At 42.4% G+C, this 18390-nt stretch overlaps 1 protein-coding gene across 1 annotated transcript in view; it reads right to left on the bottom strand.

Annotated features, from left to right (window-relative positions):
* Positions 1–215: 215 nt before the first annotated feature.
* Positions 216–18390, bottom strand: part of LOC119165893 (uncharacterized) — a 38728-nt gene continuing 20553 nt past the window's right edge. Inside the window, exon 2 of the mRNA XM_075865988.1 lies at positions 216–484. Coding sequence (XP_075722103.1) covers positions 425–484 — 60 coding nt within the window. The 3' untranslated portion in view covers positions 216–424. The remainder of the gene's footprint in view (positions 485–18390) is intronic.

The raw sequence follows: 18390 nt of genomic DNA, 5'->3' as shown, positions 1-18390 counted from the left end.
CTTGTGTCTGTGAAGCTTTGGCACACTGCTACAATCGTGTAATAGGAAGCATGCTTTAAACTACGGGTGATTGTGCGCCTGAAATCTTTTTGAACTTGCTATGCACTCAATACGTGGCCTGATCAGAAAAGGCGCGGTAAGATGTGTGCTTTTTGTAGTGGGTGAGCTGTTTTAAACCATGAAGTTAAGATAATCACATTTTCCACAGTCAGATGAAGCGTTTTTCTTATTTACTTTATTTTCGTCTTTCTCAAATTTTCTGTCATGCACAAGATGATGATTTTTCGCTCACGAATAATGACGCCGACACTTACACTAGAATTACTGTGAAACAATCTCTTTAACAGTATTGCGTCAAAATGTGGTCTTCTAATGGCTTGTGTTCTTCTCCAGGAGGAGGTCGATGCGTTCTTCGAGCTGATTTTCACGATTGCCCCAACTTATTGCAACTCTCGTGTTCCATACGACTCAAGATGGTGCACACCTGTAACCATGGAGGTGAGAATCAATATAAAGTGGTGTAGCCAAACTATTCACTGCAATTGTGCTACAAGAGCGTGCGCAGTTTTGATTCAGTTTCACTCACGTCGAAAATCCTAAAAGTCGTACTTTACCCTTTGGTTGTGCGAAGCGGTGCATCAAACTACCCGTCGCACATCGCAGCACCTTCGCAAAAGTTATCAGCTACACTCGTACGCAGCAAACTGAGGTTAAATTACGTCATAATGACAACGCAAAGGGTTCGGCACATCGAATAATCAATGCATCTTGCTCTCATTCGGTCCCAAGCGTAGCCACCACCGCTGAAGGGGTTCATGCTCTGTAGCTGCTGCATGGAGGGCAAGACAATGTCCTCTTGTCATTTTGTCCTTTATCTTGTCCCCACAAAGTGCTAAAATGGTGCCACAAAATGAATCGGCCACCCACTTTTCTTGAACTAACGAAGTGAAGCATTTCTTCTTCTTTATTTCGAAAATAATTTATGAAGGAAAGATATTAAGATAGGCGAGTATTTTCACCCCACTGCCTGATATTCCTAGAAAGCTTGCCGTGGAGTAAAGCGCCAGCCCATGGCAGGCGTACGCACGCGCCTACCCGTCAAACACGACTCGCGCTGATGGAGGAAAACGCCCTGCAACCTCCGGTATCGAAGGCTGACGCACAGCGTTGCTTGATCAATTGGCTTTAAGCTAACCAACTTCAGCACATAACAGCATGTTTTTCACTGGAGCAAGTTAGTACACTTTTGAAGGTATAAGAGCTCATTAAACTACTGATTGTGCTTTGCCTACCACAATTTTGAATATTTTAGAATTGATACCGGAATGACCAAAACACTTGCAGTGCTATGCACCAGAAAAAGAGCATATCTGTGCTAGAAATATCCTCTATAGCGAAAAGCACACCTGGCTCCAAATAATGCAAGAAATATTGCCCGAAATCTTAGAACCAACCACTGCGTAGACTGCTTTAGAGCATCGTCAGTACTCGAAAGACGCTCAAACGCGAATAATCATGCCTGACTCTTTATGATATTGGTCGTAAGGCTGCAACTGAATCCTAGCTGCATGGAATTTCGGACGCTTTCTGTTATCTGAATATTCACTAAGCAACAACCCCCCCCCCCCCAACACTTTATGAAATCGCAGATATTGGTCATATATTGCAACTGAACGCTGTATGAAAGATTTAGAATGTTGTTTCCAGCCAAAATATTCTTTTGCGCAACAGACCGCACTCGGCACTTCATGATGTAACCCAATTCTGGTCAAAAGACTGCAGTTGAGCCCTGTGTAGAAGGCTTTTTTGATAATTTATGTGTTTGAAATGTCATCTAATGCAATGACCCACACTTGTTTTGTCTTGATGCAACAGATATTGATCATAATACTAGAACGAAGCACTGTGTAGAGTGCGTTTATGCATTGTCTGTAGTCGAGATATGTTTTAACACAACTAACTGTGCTTGGCACTTCGTGATGTTACTTATATTGGTCATAATACTGCTACTGAATACTTCATAGAAAAAGTGTGGACGTCATCTGTAGTCAAAATATTCTCGAAAGCGACAAACTGCACTCTAAACTTCAGAATGTGAGAAAATTAGGTCATAAGGCTGCAATTTAGCCTTTTGTGAAAGGTTTTTGGGTTATTTGTGAGTTAGAAATATCCTCTCATGCCATAAGACTCATCTGGATCATATTGATGCAAGAGATATAGTTCACTATATGGAAACAAGTACTGTGTTGAATGCTTTTTGGGCATTGTCTGTAATTGAGATACGCTCTAACACAACTCTCTTTGGCTGACACTTCATGGTGTGAAAAATATTGGTCGTAAGACCGCAACTGAGTCCTGCGTGGAAAAACTCTGGGCGTTGTCTGTAGTTGTAATGTTTCCTAAAGCAACAGACCGTACGCAACACTTCATGAAGTCAGAAATCTATTGGTCGTAAGATTGCAACTGAACCCTGTATGAAAGAGTTTTGAGCTTTTTCTGCAGCCAAAGTATTCTATCATGCAACAAACCGTGCCCGACACTTCATGATATGACAGATTTATGTGATAAGACTGCAACTGAGGCCTTTGTAAAGTTTTTTCGGATGAGTTGTGTTGGAAATATCTTCTCGTGCCATAAGCCACATCTAGCTCTTCATTACGTGACCCATATTGGTTATGAGATAGGAACCAGCTATTGCGTGGGCATTGTCTGCACTCGAGTTACGTTCTAACACGAAGAACTGCGCCTGAAATTCCATGATGTAGCAGATATTCATCATAAAACTGCAACTCATTCCTCAATGAAAGACGTCTGGACGTTGCCCGTAGGCCAAATGTTCTCTAGAGTGACAAACCACACCACACATCTCTTAAAGAGACAGATATCAGTCATAAGATTGCAACGAAACGCTGAAGGCTTCTGAACGTTGTCTGCAGCTAAAACATTCGCTAATGGAGCAAACCACACCCGATTCATGATGCAAGAGATATCACTCACACAAGATTGAAAGCGAGCACTGCGTGCAATGCTTTGGAATATTATCTTCATTTATTTATGAATACTGCAGCCAAATGCAGGGCTACAGCAGGGGTGTTGTACATAAATACAAAATCAAAGCATTCAGACAGTAACACCATAATAAGCCTGCCAACATAAGAAAATATCACTACCTCCTGATTACAGGTGGATGAAAATGAGAGAAATAGAACAGTAGCATACAACTGCCTCCAAAAAGTATGACACACTTTTTTCAAGAACAAAACTAGGCAGATGCTTCAAGTCTTCGATAACTTGAGCAAAAAAACTGTATTTGAACACGTGAGTGAACACAAAAAAATGAGTCAAAATTAGATTCTAATTGAATATTAGTGCTGCGTTAAAGACTTTTGCACTTTCTTGGTAGTTTTATTATTCTTTAGCATGTAGAATTTGCATCTGAGACTGCTTGATGCAACAGATATTGGTTTAGAGATTGCAGCCAGGTACTGCTTAAAAAACTTTTGCAAGTTGTCAGTAGTGAAAATACCCTATACCATATTAGAGCATGCCTGAAACTTTATGATGCTACAAATGTCGGTTATAGAAAAGTCCCATGGCACTGTATACAAGCCTTTGCCAAGTTTTTTTTTTCACCCAGCTCAACTAAATATCTTGATATTTGAAATATGCTTGAGTGGATGCATTGTGCAAGTTAACGCATGTACAAGCTGAACAGCAATGAAACATCCCTTGGAAACACATGCAAAAATTTATTGTTAGAAACTATCTAATAATTTCTTCAGCAAAATTATTCTGGAGGAACAGTGTAATACATGCATTGTTCTGTATGGTCTCGTGAGTACCTGTGGTTGCATATGGGGCGCTGCCAAACAGGTATGTGCTACCGAGCATAGCAGTGAAGAACAAGTCATAGGAAAAGAAAGTTACAAGCTTAAGTGCTGCTCAGGTTGTGCTGGATTTGGCGAAGTCAAATAGCGGGCCACCCGAGAAGCACTTAACCTTGCGACTTTCTTTTCCGATGACCACAGCAGCGCACGTTCAAATTTATATTTTATACATGAATGAAAATGAGAGCGCTGATAGCTGAATGTGTCAACGTCACTGGTATTCCGCACGAACTCACCGCACAGTGGTGCCAACCAGTGCACGCTTGTTGTTAGCATAATAACACACGCAGGCGTTTTGCACCGGTATCAGCGAATATTTCAGCATGATGAAATCAGCCATTTCACCTATTTAGATGTGTTGTAAGATCACCGAAATGTGTTCGCAAGTGCAAGTTTTGTTTTTGGTGGAGATGAATACCGATGTTGAAAACATCAGTGCACAGCGAATAAACGTTATGAGATAGATCGCTATGTATCGGGCGTAATACATAGTGTATACGTTGCGACGGAACTAATGTAAATTTTTTTCCAATAATGTTCTCCACATGAGCTGGTGTACACAAACTCGATGGTAGACGCCTATGCGGAATGCAGACGACACCAATCTGAATTGACTTCGCGGTATGCGAAGGCTCACGTTCAAACCTTCCAGCCTCCGAAGGATGTTTCCCTCGTTCTAGAACAGACAACCAATGATCAAAGTATAGGAACGCCGAGACGCTGCAGTAGTACATAAGACATTTTCGCCCGGCTGACAATCATACTCAAGACCGCGATGCACGTGCAGCAGGCTGGCATTAGCTGGATTTGTCGGCGTCGCTCGAACTCGACACGAAACCGCGTCCCGCTGATAGCATTCGGAGTCGTTCCCCACGTTGTTCTCATTTTAGGTCACACAGCGGGCATTTAGAAATGCTTGGAGTAGTTTGCGTGCTTGCACCCAGTATACGGTGGTGGCTTTTGAGCGGCGGTTATTCGGCATGGCATTCGTAGTCATTGCGGCCGCACCGCCGTGACGTGGGCGAAAGCGTGGTGACTTGGGACGCGTGGGGACTTGGGCGAAAATATCAAGCGTCGCTTGATCCCTTGCGTCTCGTCGTGTATGCCCCTTTGACGCCGACGCCAAGAGGAGCATTTCACGCTTACCACCCAACCCCTTGGCAGCTCATTTTTTCTTAAAATTCGCGGTCAAAAAGTGCCCATGTTTTGTTGCGTATTTCGATTCTGGTTGTACTAAAAAGTAGCTAGTCAATGTTAAAAATAATATTACTTATTCAATAATTCAATACTGCAGACGCAAGATCCAAGCAGGACGGGTCCTACAGATACCAGCAAAATAAATACAAGTATGAATAAATAGCAATTGCAAAACTGAAAGAATAAAAGGCAAAGAAGGTTGATTGGAAAGGCAATTCATTCATCGCATGTAAGGCAGTTCCATTCCCATATGGTTCTTTGAAAGTAGGAAAAATTTAGTTGGTTGGTATGATATAGGATCAAGGCTTTTGAGTGGTGGTGTCACGTGGGCCGGCTACTTAGGTGTGCCAAACACGGCGATGGGTATAGAGCTAGTTTTTCGTTCAAAAGTTTTTCAAGAAATTCTAATGAAGCTTTTGGCTTTGCGTCTGCAATGAAAGAATGTTGTTGGCTAGCATTAAATCTGAGAGTGAGTCCAACATAAAGTACTTGTTGAATATAAATTTAACAGCTTTTCTCTAATTATACTCAAGAGTGTAATATGACGTTTTTGTATAAGGGTCCCATACTACGCTCACGTGCTCAAGTTAATATTTTTGGGAGCACTTCTAAATTTACGTTTAAGAAAACATAATTTACGAAAGGCAGATGAAGAAACATTATCAATATGAAGATTCCAAGATAAGTGGGAAGTGAGTGTCAAGTGTCACACTAAGGTATTTGTAGGAACTTACTTGTTGTAGTGGTGAAGACGTTAATATGCCTGTATATGGTTGTGGACTTTTTTCGCAAGTCACTAGAAGGTAAACACATTTGATCGCGCTGAGACACATTCCCCACGTGTTACACCATTCATATATATTGCGAAGACTAGTGCTAAGATTGTTGTAAACATTAGCGGAACATATTTCTTTGAACAAAACACAATCATCTGCAAATAATCTTTAGCTAAACTAGGATAAATAACATAAACAATATTGATGATATACAATAGAAAAACCACAGTGCCTAATACACTGCCCTGTGCTACGCCCGATGTGACCGGAAGGTATTCCGAACATTGGGTCCCTACATCCGAGTACAACAAGGAGGTGTTAACGATTCGACTGGTTAAATATGCAGAATGCCACCAAGGAAATATTTCTGGTATACCTATTGTTCTAAGTTCGGAAATGAGTTTACCATGGGGAACTTTATTGAAGGCTTTACAGAAATCTAAGTAGAGCATTTATATTCTACCGTGTCAATCGATGCTTAATGCGAGAGAGTGAAACAGGGTGACGTGGGGAGTTACGGTTGATAATCTATTCCGAAAACCATGTTAAACATGGTTAATATAGAGAGTTCTGCGAGAAACGCAAACATACTAGTAGCTATGATGTGTTCGATAATTTTGCAATATTGTGAAGTTAGTGAGAGTGGACGGTAATTCGCTAGTGCTAAGAGGTCTCTTTTTTTAAAGTTGGGTACAACGCAGGCATTCCTTCAGTCACTGGGCTGCTGGAACGACATCAAAGAACAACAAAAAATAATAACCAAAAACTTTGCTAGAGATAGAACATATCATCGTAGGAAAACGTTCGGTATGTTATCAGGGCCACAAGATGCCTTATTTTTTAAATTTAGCAGCGTAGACCCCACACCTAGATAAGATATAAAGAGTGCATCAGCATGAAGAAAGGCTGTCGCATTAGATATACAGCTGAAATCGAAAGTGTTGAATACACATTGAAAATACTGATTAAAATGTCGGGCAATGTCTCTGATTGGTCAGGTTAGTTCCTTCAATCGATAATTGCGATACCAGTTTCTTTGTTTTCATCAGTGTGTGCTCCACACACTGGTGTAGTGCCTACCCGCGCGAGCAAAAAATGAAAAATAGGAAAGAAAAAGCAACATTGATTGCTTTAGGGAAAAGAATACGAGACAGTAGAACATAAAATAGAATAGAATCATTTAAAATTTTATGAAACCTCTACATATATGGTAAGGTAACTCCACCGCGGTGGTCTTGTGGCTAAGGTACTCGGCGACTGACTCACAGGTCACGGGATCAAATATCGCCAGCGGCAGCTGCATTTCCGATAGGGGCGGAAATGCTGTAGGCCCGTGTGCTCAGATTTTGGTTCAAGTTAAAGAACCCCAGGTGGTCGAAATTTCCGGAGCACTCTACTACGGTGTCTCTCATATTCATATGGTGGTTTTGGGGCGTTAAACCCCGCCCCGCCGCGGTGGTCTAGTGGCTAAGGTACTCGGCTACTGACCCGCAGGTCGCGGGTTCGATTCCCAGCTGCGGCAGCTGCATTTCCGATGGAGGCGGAAATGTTGTAGGCCCGTGTGCTCAGATTTGGGTGCACGTTAAAGAACCCCAGGTGGTCGAAATTTCCGGAGCCCTCCACTACGGCGTCTCTCATAATCACATGGTGGTTTTGGGACGTTAAACCCCACAAATCAATCAATCATGGGCGTTAAACCCCACATATCATTCAATTAATGAAGAATTATTTAGGGCAATGGAATTGCAAGTGGGATTCTCCTCACAGTAAACGCACAAACTGCACGAAACATTTCTATTAACAAGTTGAAAGTGGCTTCTCGCGGTTATCCTATTGGACATATGAGTGGTTTCTTGTTCATTGGGTTATATTTGTTTGTGCCATTGTGAATCGCATTGCACCGTTGTGTCCACCACGCGCCCATAACTTGTTTTCGATGCGCATAGAGTCTGATTGTGGTGCAGTGCTCCCTATAGTTTACACATTCTTCAAGTAATGAAAATATAATGGAAAAAAGTATATAAAAGCATTACACGCCTTCAATTAGGGAAGTATGCTTCTGCGCAATATAGAGCATGTCAGAATATTTTCAGTCGGTCAAGGTTTGCAATTCACGAAAATTCCTTCGTGAAGATTGTAATACGGACTCTAGAGAAAAATCTGTAATCCGAAAGTCATAGCGCTTCAACAGAAATAATGAAATTTTTACTTTTACGGTAAGACAAATCCACTGCTTATTTTCACCAGCCTCGTTTAAATTTCGCGATATCTAAACATTATTACATCACTGCCGCCTAACGCGCTGCGTTTATAGTGTTCTCAAATGTGTTGGTTCGAAGTTTCCGGAGCCCTTCACTACGGCGTTTCTCATAATCATATTGTCGTTCTGGGACGTTAAACCCTACATATCAGTCAATCAATCAATTGTATAGGTTCAAGGAATCATCAATTGCTGTTCACGAAGTAAGGTCATTACAACAGGCTCTGCGTGACTAAGATGGACGTTATGCGATGGCAGAATTGCAACGACATGAAAAAAAAAATCGACCAAAAAGTGGCCGTCACGGGCGATTGTGACTGATGATACCCCTGATTTCGACGCAGCACCCGCATTTGTTTTTTTTTCTTTCAAGCGATTTGCGACCAGCGGAACGTTAGTTGCGAACTTGAGGCAAACAAGCAATTCGCGCTTGATCTGTTTTTTAGCTGATAAACCATTATTTGGTTTGACTCATGAGTACTGTGCGGAACACTGTGTCTAGCGAGCATAATACACTTAACTCATTGAATCTATAGGCAGAACAATATAGCAAGAACCGCTTTTTGTTTTGAGTTTTTGTTTTAGTTCTTTTCATTCACTCTAGTGTATGGTGCTGACATGCGTACCTGTTCCTACTTAGCCAGAAGTAATAACGGGATGCATGTGGTCATGCCTAAACTTAGCCTCTTATATAGTAATTACTCTTTGAACGGCTTAAAGTGGCATTGCGGCAACGAAACTAGTGTGTCACTGGTCAATACTCCGGATGAAATTACGCTGATCAGGAGATCAGCCGCATTGAAGCATTGTCTATGGAGGTTGGCTTTTGACCTAGAGGTCGCGAGTTTGATTCCAGCCGGAGTGGTCGTATTTCGATGAAGGCGAAATCGTAGTGGGCCTTCAGCTGTGCAATGTTAGTGCACATTAAAGAACACCAGGGGCCAATACTTCCGAAGCCCTCAAGTGAGGCGTCTTTCGTAATCATCTCGTGGTTTTGGAACGTAAAACCCCAGATATTATTATGTAGATCAGTAGAGTAGACTAAAAAAAGGGCGTGCTGAACGAGTGTTGTTTCGCCTCACGAAAAATGTCCTAAATTTTAAATTTCTCTCGATTGTAATATCGACGCGCTTCCACCACTTTTCCTCAAGAATGGCAAGCATGTTATAAGCCCGAGAGACGTTTCTTGTTTGATAGGAAAGTAGTGAGCGCTCAGACTTCAAGGAACGAAACGCAAGCCAGCAGCAAATAAGCCGATGGAAGACATCGCTGTCGTTACTATGGCAACTACGTGCAGCCACACTTTGTCGCATTTCCGCGTCTGCTTGCGTGCCCTTGCACCGCCTGTTCCGTGCACACGGGCCCACGCCGCCGTCGCGGTTGATTTTTGCCAGTCAGAGAGGCAAAGGGTGAGGAATTTGTACTTATATTATTTATGCTCGTGCGTTTATTTGTATATGTGCGTGTCTACACCTAAAAGACTTTAAAATTTTAAACGGAGTTCAAACACCCCCTCCTCCGCCTACGCCTATGTTGGCAAGTGAGGAGTACATCACAGCAACGTGCCATATCTGACACCTCAAAGCGGCAAATCTACGCGCATGTGCATCGTTACCGCCACCGTTTTCTAACAGGGGAATTTGCCGTATGTCATTGATTTTTGCCATTAATGTTATTACGTGTTTTCTGTACTACGTTCGCATATGCGATTGCCTCTTTGGTACCCTTGCGGAGTACAGCGAAGGTGGAAGCGAAGTGAGCCTAAACCAAAACCTAAACACCTCCGCTTCACATCTATTATTCAGCGAATTGTCTATAACTAGGTTCTACTTTGTAGAGATGCTGCTTTTATACCTGCAGGTAATCTTTTCACTTCTGTCAAGGGCGTAGATGAAAGGATTAGTGTAAGTTCGTTCATAGTGATCGCAAGGGCGAGGAATATTTGGGAATGCATCAGTGGCACCCACTTTCTATCCCACTTCTGTCGCGGTGTGATTGGTTATGTTGACACTGTCGTGACACTATATCCAATCACGCAACGGATAAGCGTGACATACACAATTATGATTATAAAATGACTTTTTTAACGGTGTGCACTGGGGCTGGAATACCGAGGATAACAACAGCGTTCGTCTTTGATGTGTGCTATGTTGCAACTAGGGCTCCGTGCCTTCGGATAAATTAAAAAGTTAATAAACTCACGCGTGTAATATGTTTCATCATTCGGCTTTATCCATCAAGCAATTCTCATTTTAACGCAACAGCATTAAAGAGCTCGTTTTGCAGAAATTCCGGCATTGGTTTCGGCTTCGGCGTAGTTGGTTGTGAGCGAGAAATCATCATATGCGACACCGAAGTAATTATAACAATGCAAATTGAATAAATAACAAAAACTCCTGGATAAAAGTGGGGATCAAACCTGGGTCGTTTGTGTCCGAGTGAAAATTGAACATGCGTAAAATTTTGAGTGTCAAGCGGATATTCTACTACGCGGCCAATTGTCTGCTTGTGAATTTATTGAAAATGACTTCCTCTGTTTGGAAATACAGGGAAAGTGACACATGTTTTACAAACACACGCGTCCTGTATGCATGCTTCACAATGCAACACGAAACAGTGCAGTAATAATCCGTGCTACAAGTGCGCATTGGAAATTAGGCGTCAGAACATGCGATTATCCTAATGACATCGTGAGTTAAAGCCGGTAACCCACTACGCAACGCACACACGCTACTGCGCCTGTTTTCTTAAGGCTGTGTAAAGGGGGCATAGCTGGTTCGAAAAGGCTTCATGCATTAGATGTTTGAAGTAGGCACTATAGGAACAGAAGATCGCTATTGAGTTGATCTCCTAAAACTGAAAATTTAAGATCCCTGATTTTTAATCATCACTATAATCTTGTTCCGCTTTTATCAAATGAACATGATCTAAGCTGTCATTGACACGGGGGGGGAGGGGGGGAGGGCGAGCCTGGTGTGGTGCCGCGACATGGCTACGGCATCGGTCGACCCATTTGGCTAATATAACCTTCACCATAGTTTTGCTGTGACTCTACGCAATTTGGCTGATTTATCTCTCGGACTCTTTCGAATGAAGTGTTTGGTGGCACGCTCGATGCCAAGTACTTATTAACTATATCCGAAATATAAAAAAAACAAAGAAAGGGCTAGATGGAAGCTTGCGTTGAAAATCCGTAAAGAGAGCTTGTGTCGAGACTTTTCTTCCTCAAAGCTACAACAGAACTGAATTCTTTTAGCGCTAGCATGTCTACGCTTCGCACCCTCTCCTCAATACATGCGTACCTATATGAAGATGGTGCGAAAGATATTGCTCGACAGACCCTTTTATGAAAAACTGCCCCACCATAAAAGTCGGCGAGTCACCGAAGGTTCGCGGATAACAGGCGAAGACAGTTTTTGCAACCATATGCAGCGAGGAGCTTCCTAGGCGTAGGACCACCAGGATATATTGACAAGTGATTTAGCACAACGAAATATCACTTGGTTTATGTTGATAGAACCCCTTCTTCAGAGGCCGGGAATCACCACTTGAAAGGAGTGCGCTTCCATCACTGACAACAACCTCGTAAAATATACTTGCATTTGGTTACAAGTGCACATTTGCGTATATTACCATAGGCTTTAGGATTGCTATACGAACAAAGTTCTGTATTGAAGTATTTCAACTTAATTTTGTTTGTGCTTGTGCGCGCCCTCTGACAGGTAAGGTATCCTCTATGTGTTATAGTGTTCTTGTCTTTACATACCACTGAATGCGATTTTGAAGCAATGTGGGAGAACTGAGAAAGCAGACCACATTTTTTCACACAATTAAGGATTTATGACATATAAACTGCAATAAAGTAATATTAACCTCAGAAAAACACCATGTGAGTTTTAAGAAATAAGCAACCTAAAATACCATATATTAGTAAAAGGTGCACCCCGAACAGCGATATTTTCGTAGCTCTTATAAAAGCTTTTCACGTTTATGAAATGCCGTCAGTCAATTTGGGGGTGCCTCAATTCCGGTTAGCTCGGAGTTGGAGCCACTCCCTTCAGTTTAGCCTTCACTCAGTTAACATTGTAATTTTTTCTTCGACAGACGTTGATTATCTCATTTGTTAAGCTCATTGCAAAGATATAGTCGCTGTCCACTATTCTGTCAGCAGTATCAAAAGATATGTGAAACGGATTCTTCGTTGTCACAGAGGTCACAGACTGCGGTATACACACACACACACACACACACACATATTATATATATATATATATATATATATATATATATATTGCCACGAACGAAAAGATGCAATGGAGCGAAACTTGCAAAAATGTATATAGAATCATACAACTTCACAAAATATGAAAATGCAATAAGAGCATGAACGCAGGTTCCCCTGCTTATTTGAGCAACGAAAACGACTGAATCGTGATCGTAAAATATGTTCTATTGATGACGGTTTGTTGTTTCCTCTGACAGCTCCAGTCTCTGGAACTTTCTGAAAGCTTTAATCTACATGCGTCTTATCACACAGACTTATCCGATGGAGGGCACAGAGCTTCGTCGTTTTCTATTGACGCAGCACTTAAGATACGAAGACTTATGGCAAAATATCCCAGTTTCATCGAAAGGGGATGGGATCAGTGAATTAGCGACAAACTATGTACGGTATATTTTTACATACAGTGTTGCGGAACTCTACAAAACGCTGCTGCAACAGAACACATCCGCTTGGGGTAAGAAAGGGGAATCCACGCAGTCGCTTCCCGTTGAGTGCAAAGAACGTAGACGGGTATAGAAGTCGTCCGCTGATGTCTATCAATATAGCATATGCCACCGCGTCCTTAAAGTCAACGTTCGAAGCCGCTGCTCGAACGCTCCTCCTCCATTCCCACCTTAACCTCTGTGCTTTTGATGCGCCTTCAAAGCAAGCATGGCATTTACCCTTTGCTTCAGCAGCATTTGATGTCATGCTCCACTCGCGGGGTAGTCTTATCGCATGTGCCCTTTGATAAAGGGAGATGGGCCGATACGTTTGATAAGCCGTTTCCAACCCCACCGTACACACGCTTTTAAGCACGTGTAGATCATATGGTACACAGGGGAATCACGTCGATGGGGACTTTTTCAAAAAAATTTTTCAAAAAAAATGGCAACGACGATGGCGATAACCTGTGGATAATGTCCATATGGTTGATATCGCAATAACACACGGTTGAGATAAAACACGAAATTATAGGTTACTGGAATGTTATCTTTTAGCCTTTCCTAAGAAGCCCTACAAATTGACATACGTTCCGATTCCATTGACAGGAGAAACTTTTCGTCATCTTATTTGGCAGATCCCACGTAACAACGGGATCATTGTAAATCGAAGCAATCGTAAGGAGTCTGACCTTGTTTTATTTTTTAATTAAGCCAAACATTAAGAAATTATGCTAAATACATGTACAAATCTTGTCGCTCAGATAAATGTTGAACAGGCGCGTATACTTTATATAACCAGATGCTTAGAGTTGTGCAACGATGCTAACAGCAACATGGTCATTACCATTAAGAAGAGGTCAGCTGATAAGTAGCGCTTGTGCTTGCGAGGATGGTAATTGTGGTTAGTGGTGCGCAGATCAACTTCAGCGAATATCGATGAAGTGTATATTTGACGCTGAGCCGACGTGAATCCTGTGTCATAGGAGCACATATGTGATGTTTATAAATTTGAATGGCCAGCAACGCAATCAAAATGGCCATTTCACCAGCAATATGGCGTGTCCCGCCGCGGTGGTCTAGTGGCTAAGGTACTCGGATGTTGACCCGCAGGATGCTGGATCGAATACCGGCTTCGGTGGCTGCATTTTCGATGGAGGCGAAAGTGCTGTAAGGCCGTGTGCTCAGATTTGGGTGCACGTTAAAAACCACAGAGGTGGCCAACATTTCCGGAGCCCTCCACTACGGCGTCTGTCATAATTATATGGTGGTTCTGGGACGTTAAGCCCCCACACATCAATCAATCAATCAATCAAAGGAATATGGCAGTTTTCCAAAGTAGTTTCGAGACCTAATGTGGCGCTATGGTACTGTACTTTATTGCCACGCAGAATGGTTGGTGTAAATTCCTGCTGGGACCCTAATATTCACATTTTGATTCATTGTGTCTAGTCGTTACAGTTTTTCTTGGCACTATCGCACATAAATTACAAATGTCTGTTCCCACCGCTCCAGGGTCAACAAACTGTCAATACCCCATGTCGTATACCAGCATACCGCCACGCGGGGTATGTGCGTATGTTCCACAAATGTGAGGAGAAAATGTTTCTCGACTTATGTACGCAACGGGATTTGCAAGTTGATTATGTCTTGACCCGTAAAACTTATTCCGCAAGCTTTCTTACCCCTGAGTACAAATTCTGGTTTGCCCTTAGATAAGGAGGCAATACACGTAGTATATATTGCAGTATACGATAAAATGTGATATATACTACGCATATCACCTCTTAACCTTGCAGACAAATATTATTATAGGGTATACGGCGATATATGCACACGTGGTTGGGTAGATAGATGAATAGATAGATAGTTAGACAGATATATAGATAGATAGATTGATAGATAGATAGATAGATAGATAGATAGATAGATAGACAGACAGACAGACAGACAGACAGACAGACAGACAGACAGACAGACAGACAGACAGACAGACAGACAGACAGATAGATAGATAGATAGATAGATAGATAGATAGATAGATAGATAGATAGATAGATAGATAGATAGATACTACGCAAAGAAGCGCTTCGAACTCAAAAACAATGCCAAAACGTATCTTTTCACACATACTGTGCCTTGTTTTTCTACTCATAGTTCGTGTTCTTTACATCGGTGAATTGTAGGGACCAGAGAGGAGTACTAAGAAAGTATATTTCTTTCAAAAATGCAATACCAACCAGCCCAAGGTGCCACGCTTTTGCAGCATAACGAAATCATGAAAACGGAAAGGAAGTTTACACTACAATACGCATACGAAAAAACGAAGTACCTTTGTCTAGCCTAATTTTTACATTACAATACGCGTATGAAAAAAAAAGGAGCTTTGTTCACCTAACTTTATCGAGCATTGTATACCTTAGGATGAGTAAAACAATAAAGTAAGAATTACAAATGTACATCTTGAGACTGTCATATGCGTGAAGTATTTAAAGATGTACTAAAAAGTAATGAAATTGAAAAAAAAACAAGACCCCTCAACATCACAGGGACAAATCGAAACTGAAATCGAAGCTTGTTTCGATGGCGACATCTTGTGGGATTCTCTAAAACTAATTCATGGGCTGAAAAAAAAATCTTACGATGTGTGGCACCGAACCTATGACGGCATGCTAACGTTGCGCCCGGCAACTATGAGATTACGTACTCGACCACAAATGCCACTCAGCAGCTGCAATACGCAAGAGTTTATCAATATGCCACAAGCATTTGAAGGACTACGTCGCAAAAAACGCGTTATGGAACAATGTTATGCTGCTAGGTGACCAATAAAAGAGCGAGGGACTGCGGGACGCACCCTTTACTACCGGCTTCCGGTTTGAAAAGAGTAGACGACGGGGAACCGATGCGCCACAAGCCTCAGAGTATTCGGGATTCGCATGCATGGTTGGTTATTTATCTTCGTCCTGATAAACCATGGTCGGTTGTTCAGCCGTTGGCTGCTACCACTCGAGCGTCCGAGGCAAACTCAGGTATTGATTCCTATGTAATGAAGACAGAAAAACGAGCGGGGCCATGGCCGTGAAGAAAGCCACAGTGGCAGGTAGCCTTTGAGTACGGAACTCTGAAGCCAGAGTGGGTTAAAACCATTTTATCACAGGTACTTATGTATTCTACACTAAAAAAAGCTTACGCATTAATTTACAGCGAATATTGTATTGAAAAATGAATTGTCGTGCAGGCGCACCTGGCAAAGATATTATGGGAACGGCCAGGCGAACTCTACCTAGCGCCGGCTATTGCACCCATATATATGACAAAAAAAACGCGAATGCTTCCCTTGAGTAAGTATACACGAAGTGCTGGACGAGTTCATTTGGGTTTAATTTAGTCAAACTGTGCGCCAGGATGGCACCTAAAAGAAGAAGTGCGTAAACATGCGCAGGGTTTCGATTATTCGGCACCGTTTATGTCTCACTGTATTGTTTATGTGCCCCCGTGGGGAGCAGCTTGACCAAGATCAGCGTTCAAATAAGCAGCTGGCTTCAATTAAGAAATGCATCTTATGGCGCGCTGAAGGCTAGGAAAAATATCTCAGCGCGTTCAACACGTGCTGCGCTTCATGCCGATCGACTGACGATGTCGGCCGAAGCAGCGATCCCGAAGTAAACTCTCAGCACACTGCTACAGTCATCCCCATTCCCCGAGATCTTTCAAATGGCAACTTTTTATCTGCAGTAACGTATCATACAGTGAAAACTGTATTCTGTATCGGCTGATCTGCTAGGCAAACTGATAATACTCCGGAGCAGCCTAAAAGCATTGCAGATCATTTTAGTGCGATAAAAAATATTCCTACCCGTACATGGCTTTCCCAGCTTGTCATCGTCATAATCACGGTTACCAAGAAAAAACTACTATAAAGCACTGACATTGCACGTAGAGGTGCTTTTTTCAACAGAGCAGTACAAAAATGCGTGCGTGCCGCTGCTGACTCGTGTGGAGCGTCGAACCGGAAGCCATCGTATCCCACAGTTCCCTGCGATGGCCCATTTTACCGGTCACCTATTGCAGCACGTTGAGAATGGCTTCAACCAAATGACGAGTGTCAGGACTACATACTGTGCACTGACCTTCAGTAGAACCTGCTTAGTTTTTCTGCAGTAAACGTTTTCGTCAAGAAAAACAGGCCACTTTTTTTGCCGTTTCCATAGACTCCCATTGTACGATCTTTAACTGCTCTCAGAACAAAATTTAAGCTTACCCAACATGATCACTGCAGCCTACTCATTTGTTTAGCTTCCCCGACGCGCTCTTTTGTCTGCGTTTCTGCATATTCACCCTCTGAAATTATTTATTCGAAAAAAAAACTCACTGATTCTATTGAAAACGCGCTAGCTTCGAGCCGGGACCGCTAGGGGCCCTGGCTATTATGTGTCCAGAAAAGCTGTATATGAAAGCGTATATAAACAGTCTGGAAGAAATCTACAGAGGGTCAACTGCCACATTTGTGTTGCATAAAAAAAGCAAAAGAATGCCAATCAAGAAGGGTGTCAGACAAGAAGTACAATTTTCCCAAGGCTATTTACAGCGTGCTTACAGGAGGCTTTTAGAGGCCTAGAATAGCAAGGGTAAGGAATAAAAGAAATGGAGAGTACCTCAGTAACATGTGCTTCGCGAATGACGACGCATTGCTGAAGAATTCAGGGGTCGATTCGCAAGTCATGATTACTCAATTACGCAAGGAGAGCAAAAGAGCAGGTTTTCAAATCAATCGGCAGAAAACGAAAGTAATTTGTAAAAACCTCGGAAGGAAACAGCGCTTCGAGATAGGTACTCGAAGTTGTAAAAAACTACGTCATCTTAAAGCAGGTAATAACCGCGGAGCTGACCCGCAATTTCGATGTAACTAGCTGAATAAGAATGGGGTGGCTCACATGGGGCAAGCACTATGAAATCATGACTAGTAGATTTCCACTATCCCTCAAGAGGAAGGTATATAACAGCTGCATGTTGCCAGTACTTACCTACAGAGCAGAAACCTGAAGGTTTACGAAGAGGGTTTAGCTTAAATTGAGGACGACGCAACGAGCGATGAAAAGGATAATGATAGGTGTAACCTTAAGAGACAAGAAGAAAGCAGAGTTGATGAGAGAACAAACCGCGGTTAGGGATAATATAGTTGAAATCAAGACGAAGAAATTGACATGAGCCGGACTTGTAGCGCGTAGGCAAGATAACCGCTGGTGATTAAGGATAACTGACTGGATTTCGAGAAAAGGCAACTGGGTTAGGGGGAGACAGAAAGTTAGGTGGGCAGATTAGATTAAGAAGTTTGTGGGTAATAAGTGGCAGCAGCAAGCACAGGACCGAGTTGACTGGTAGACTATGGGAGCGGCCTTTGTCCTGCAGTGAACATAGTCAGGCTGATGATTATGATGACATAGAAAACTAGCTACCTGCTGCTATCATATAAAGGGGCCCTGCAGCACTTTTCGAACATGGTCGGAAAGCGCTGCAAATAGGAAGTAGAGGCTCCCGAGAACACGCGAGCCAAATAATA

Source organism: Rhipicephalus microplus, chromosome 6 (assembly GCF_043290135.1).
Source record: "Rhipicephalus microplus isolate Deutch F79 chromosome 6, USDA_Rmic, whole genome shotgun sequence".
In the NCBI taxonomy this organism is placed as follows: domain Eukaryota; kingdom Metazoa; phylum Arthropoda; class Arachnida; order Ixodida; family Ixodidae; genus Rhipicephalus; species Rhipicephalus microplus.
This window is presented reverse-complemented; position numbering and strand designations above follow the sequence as displayed.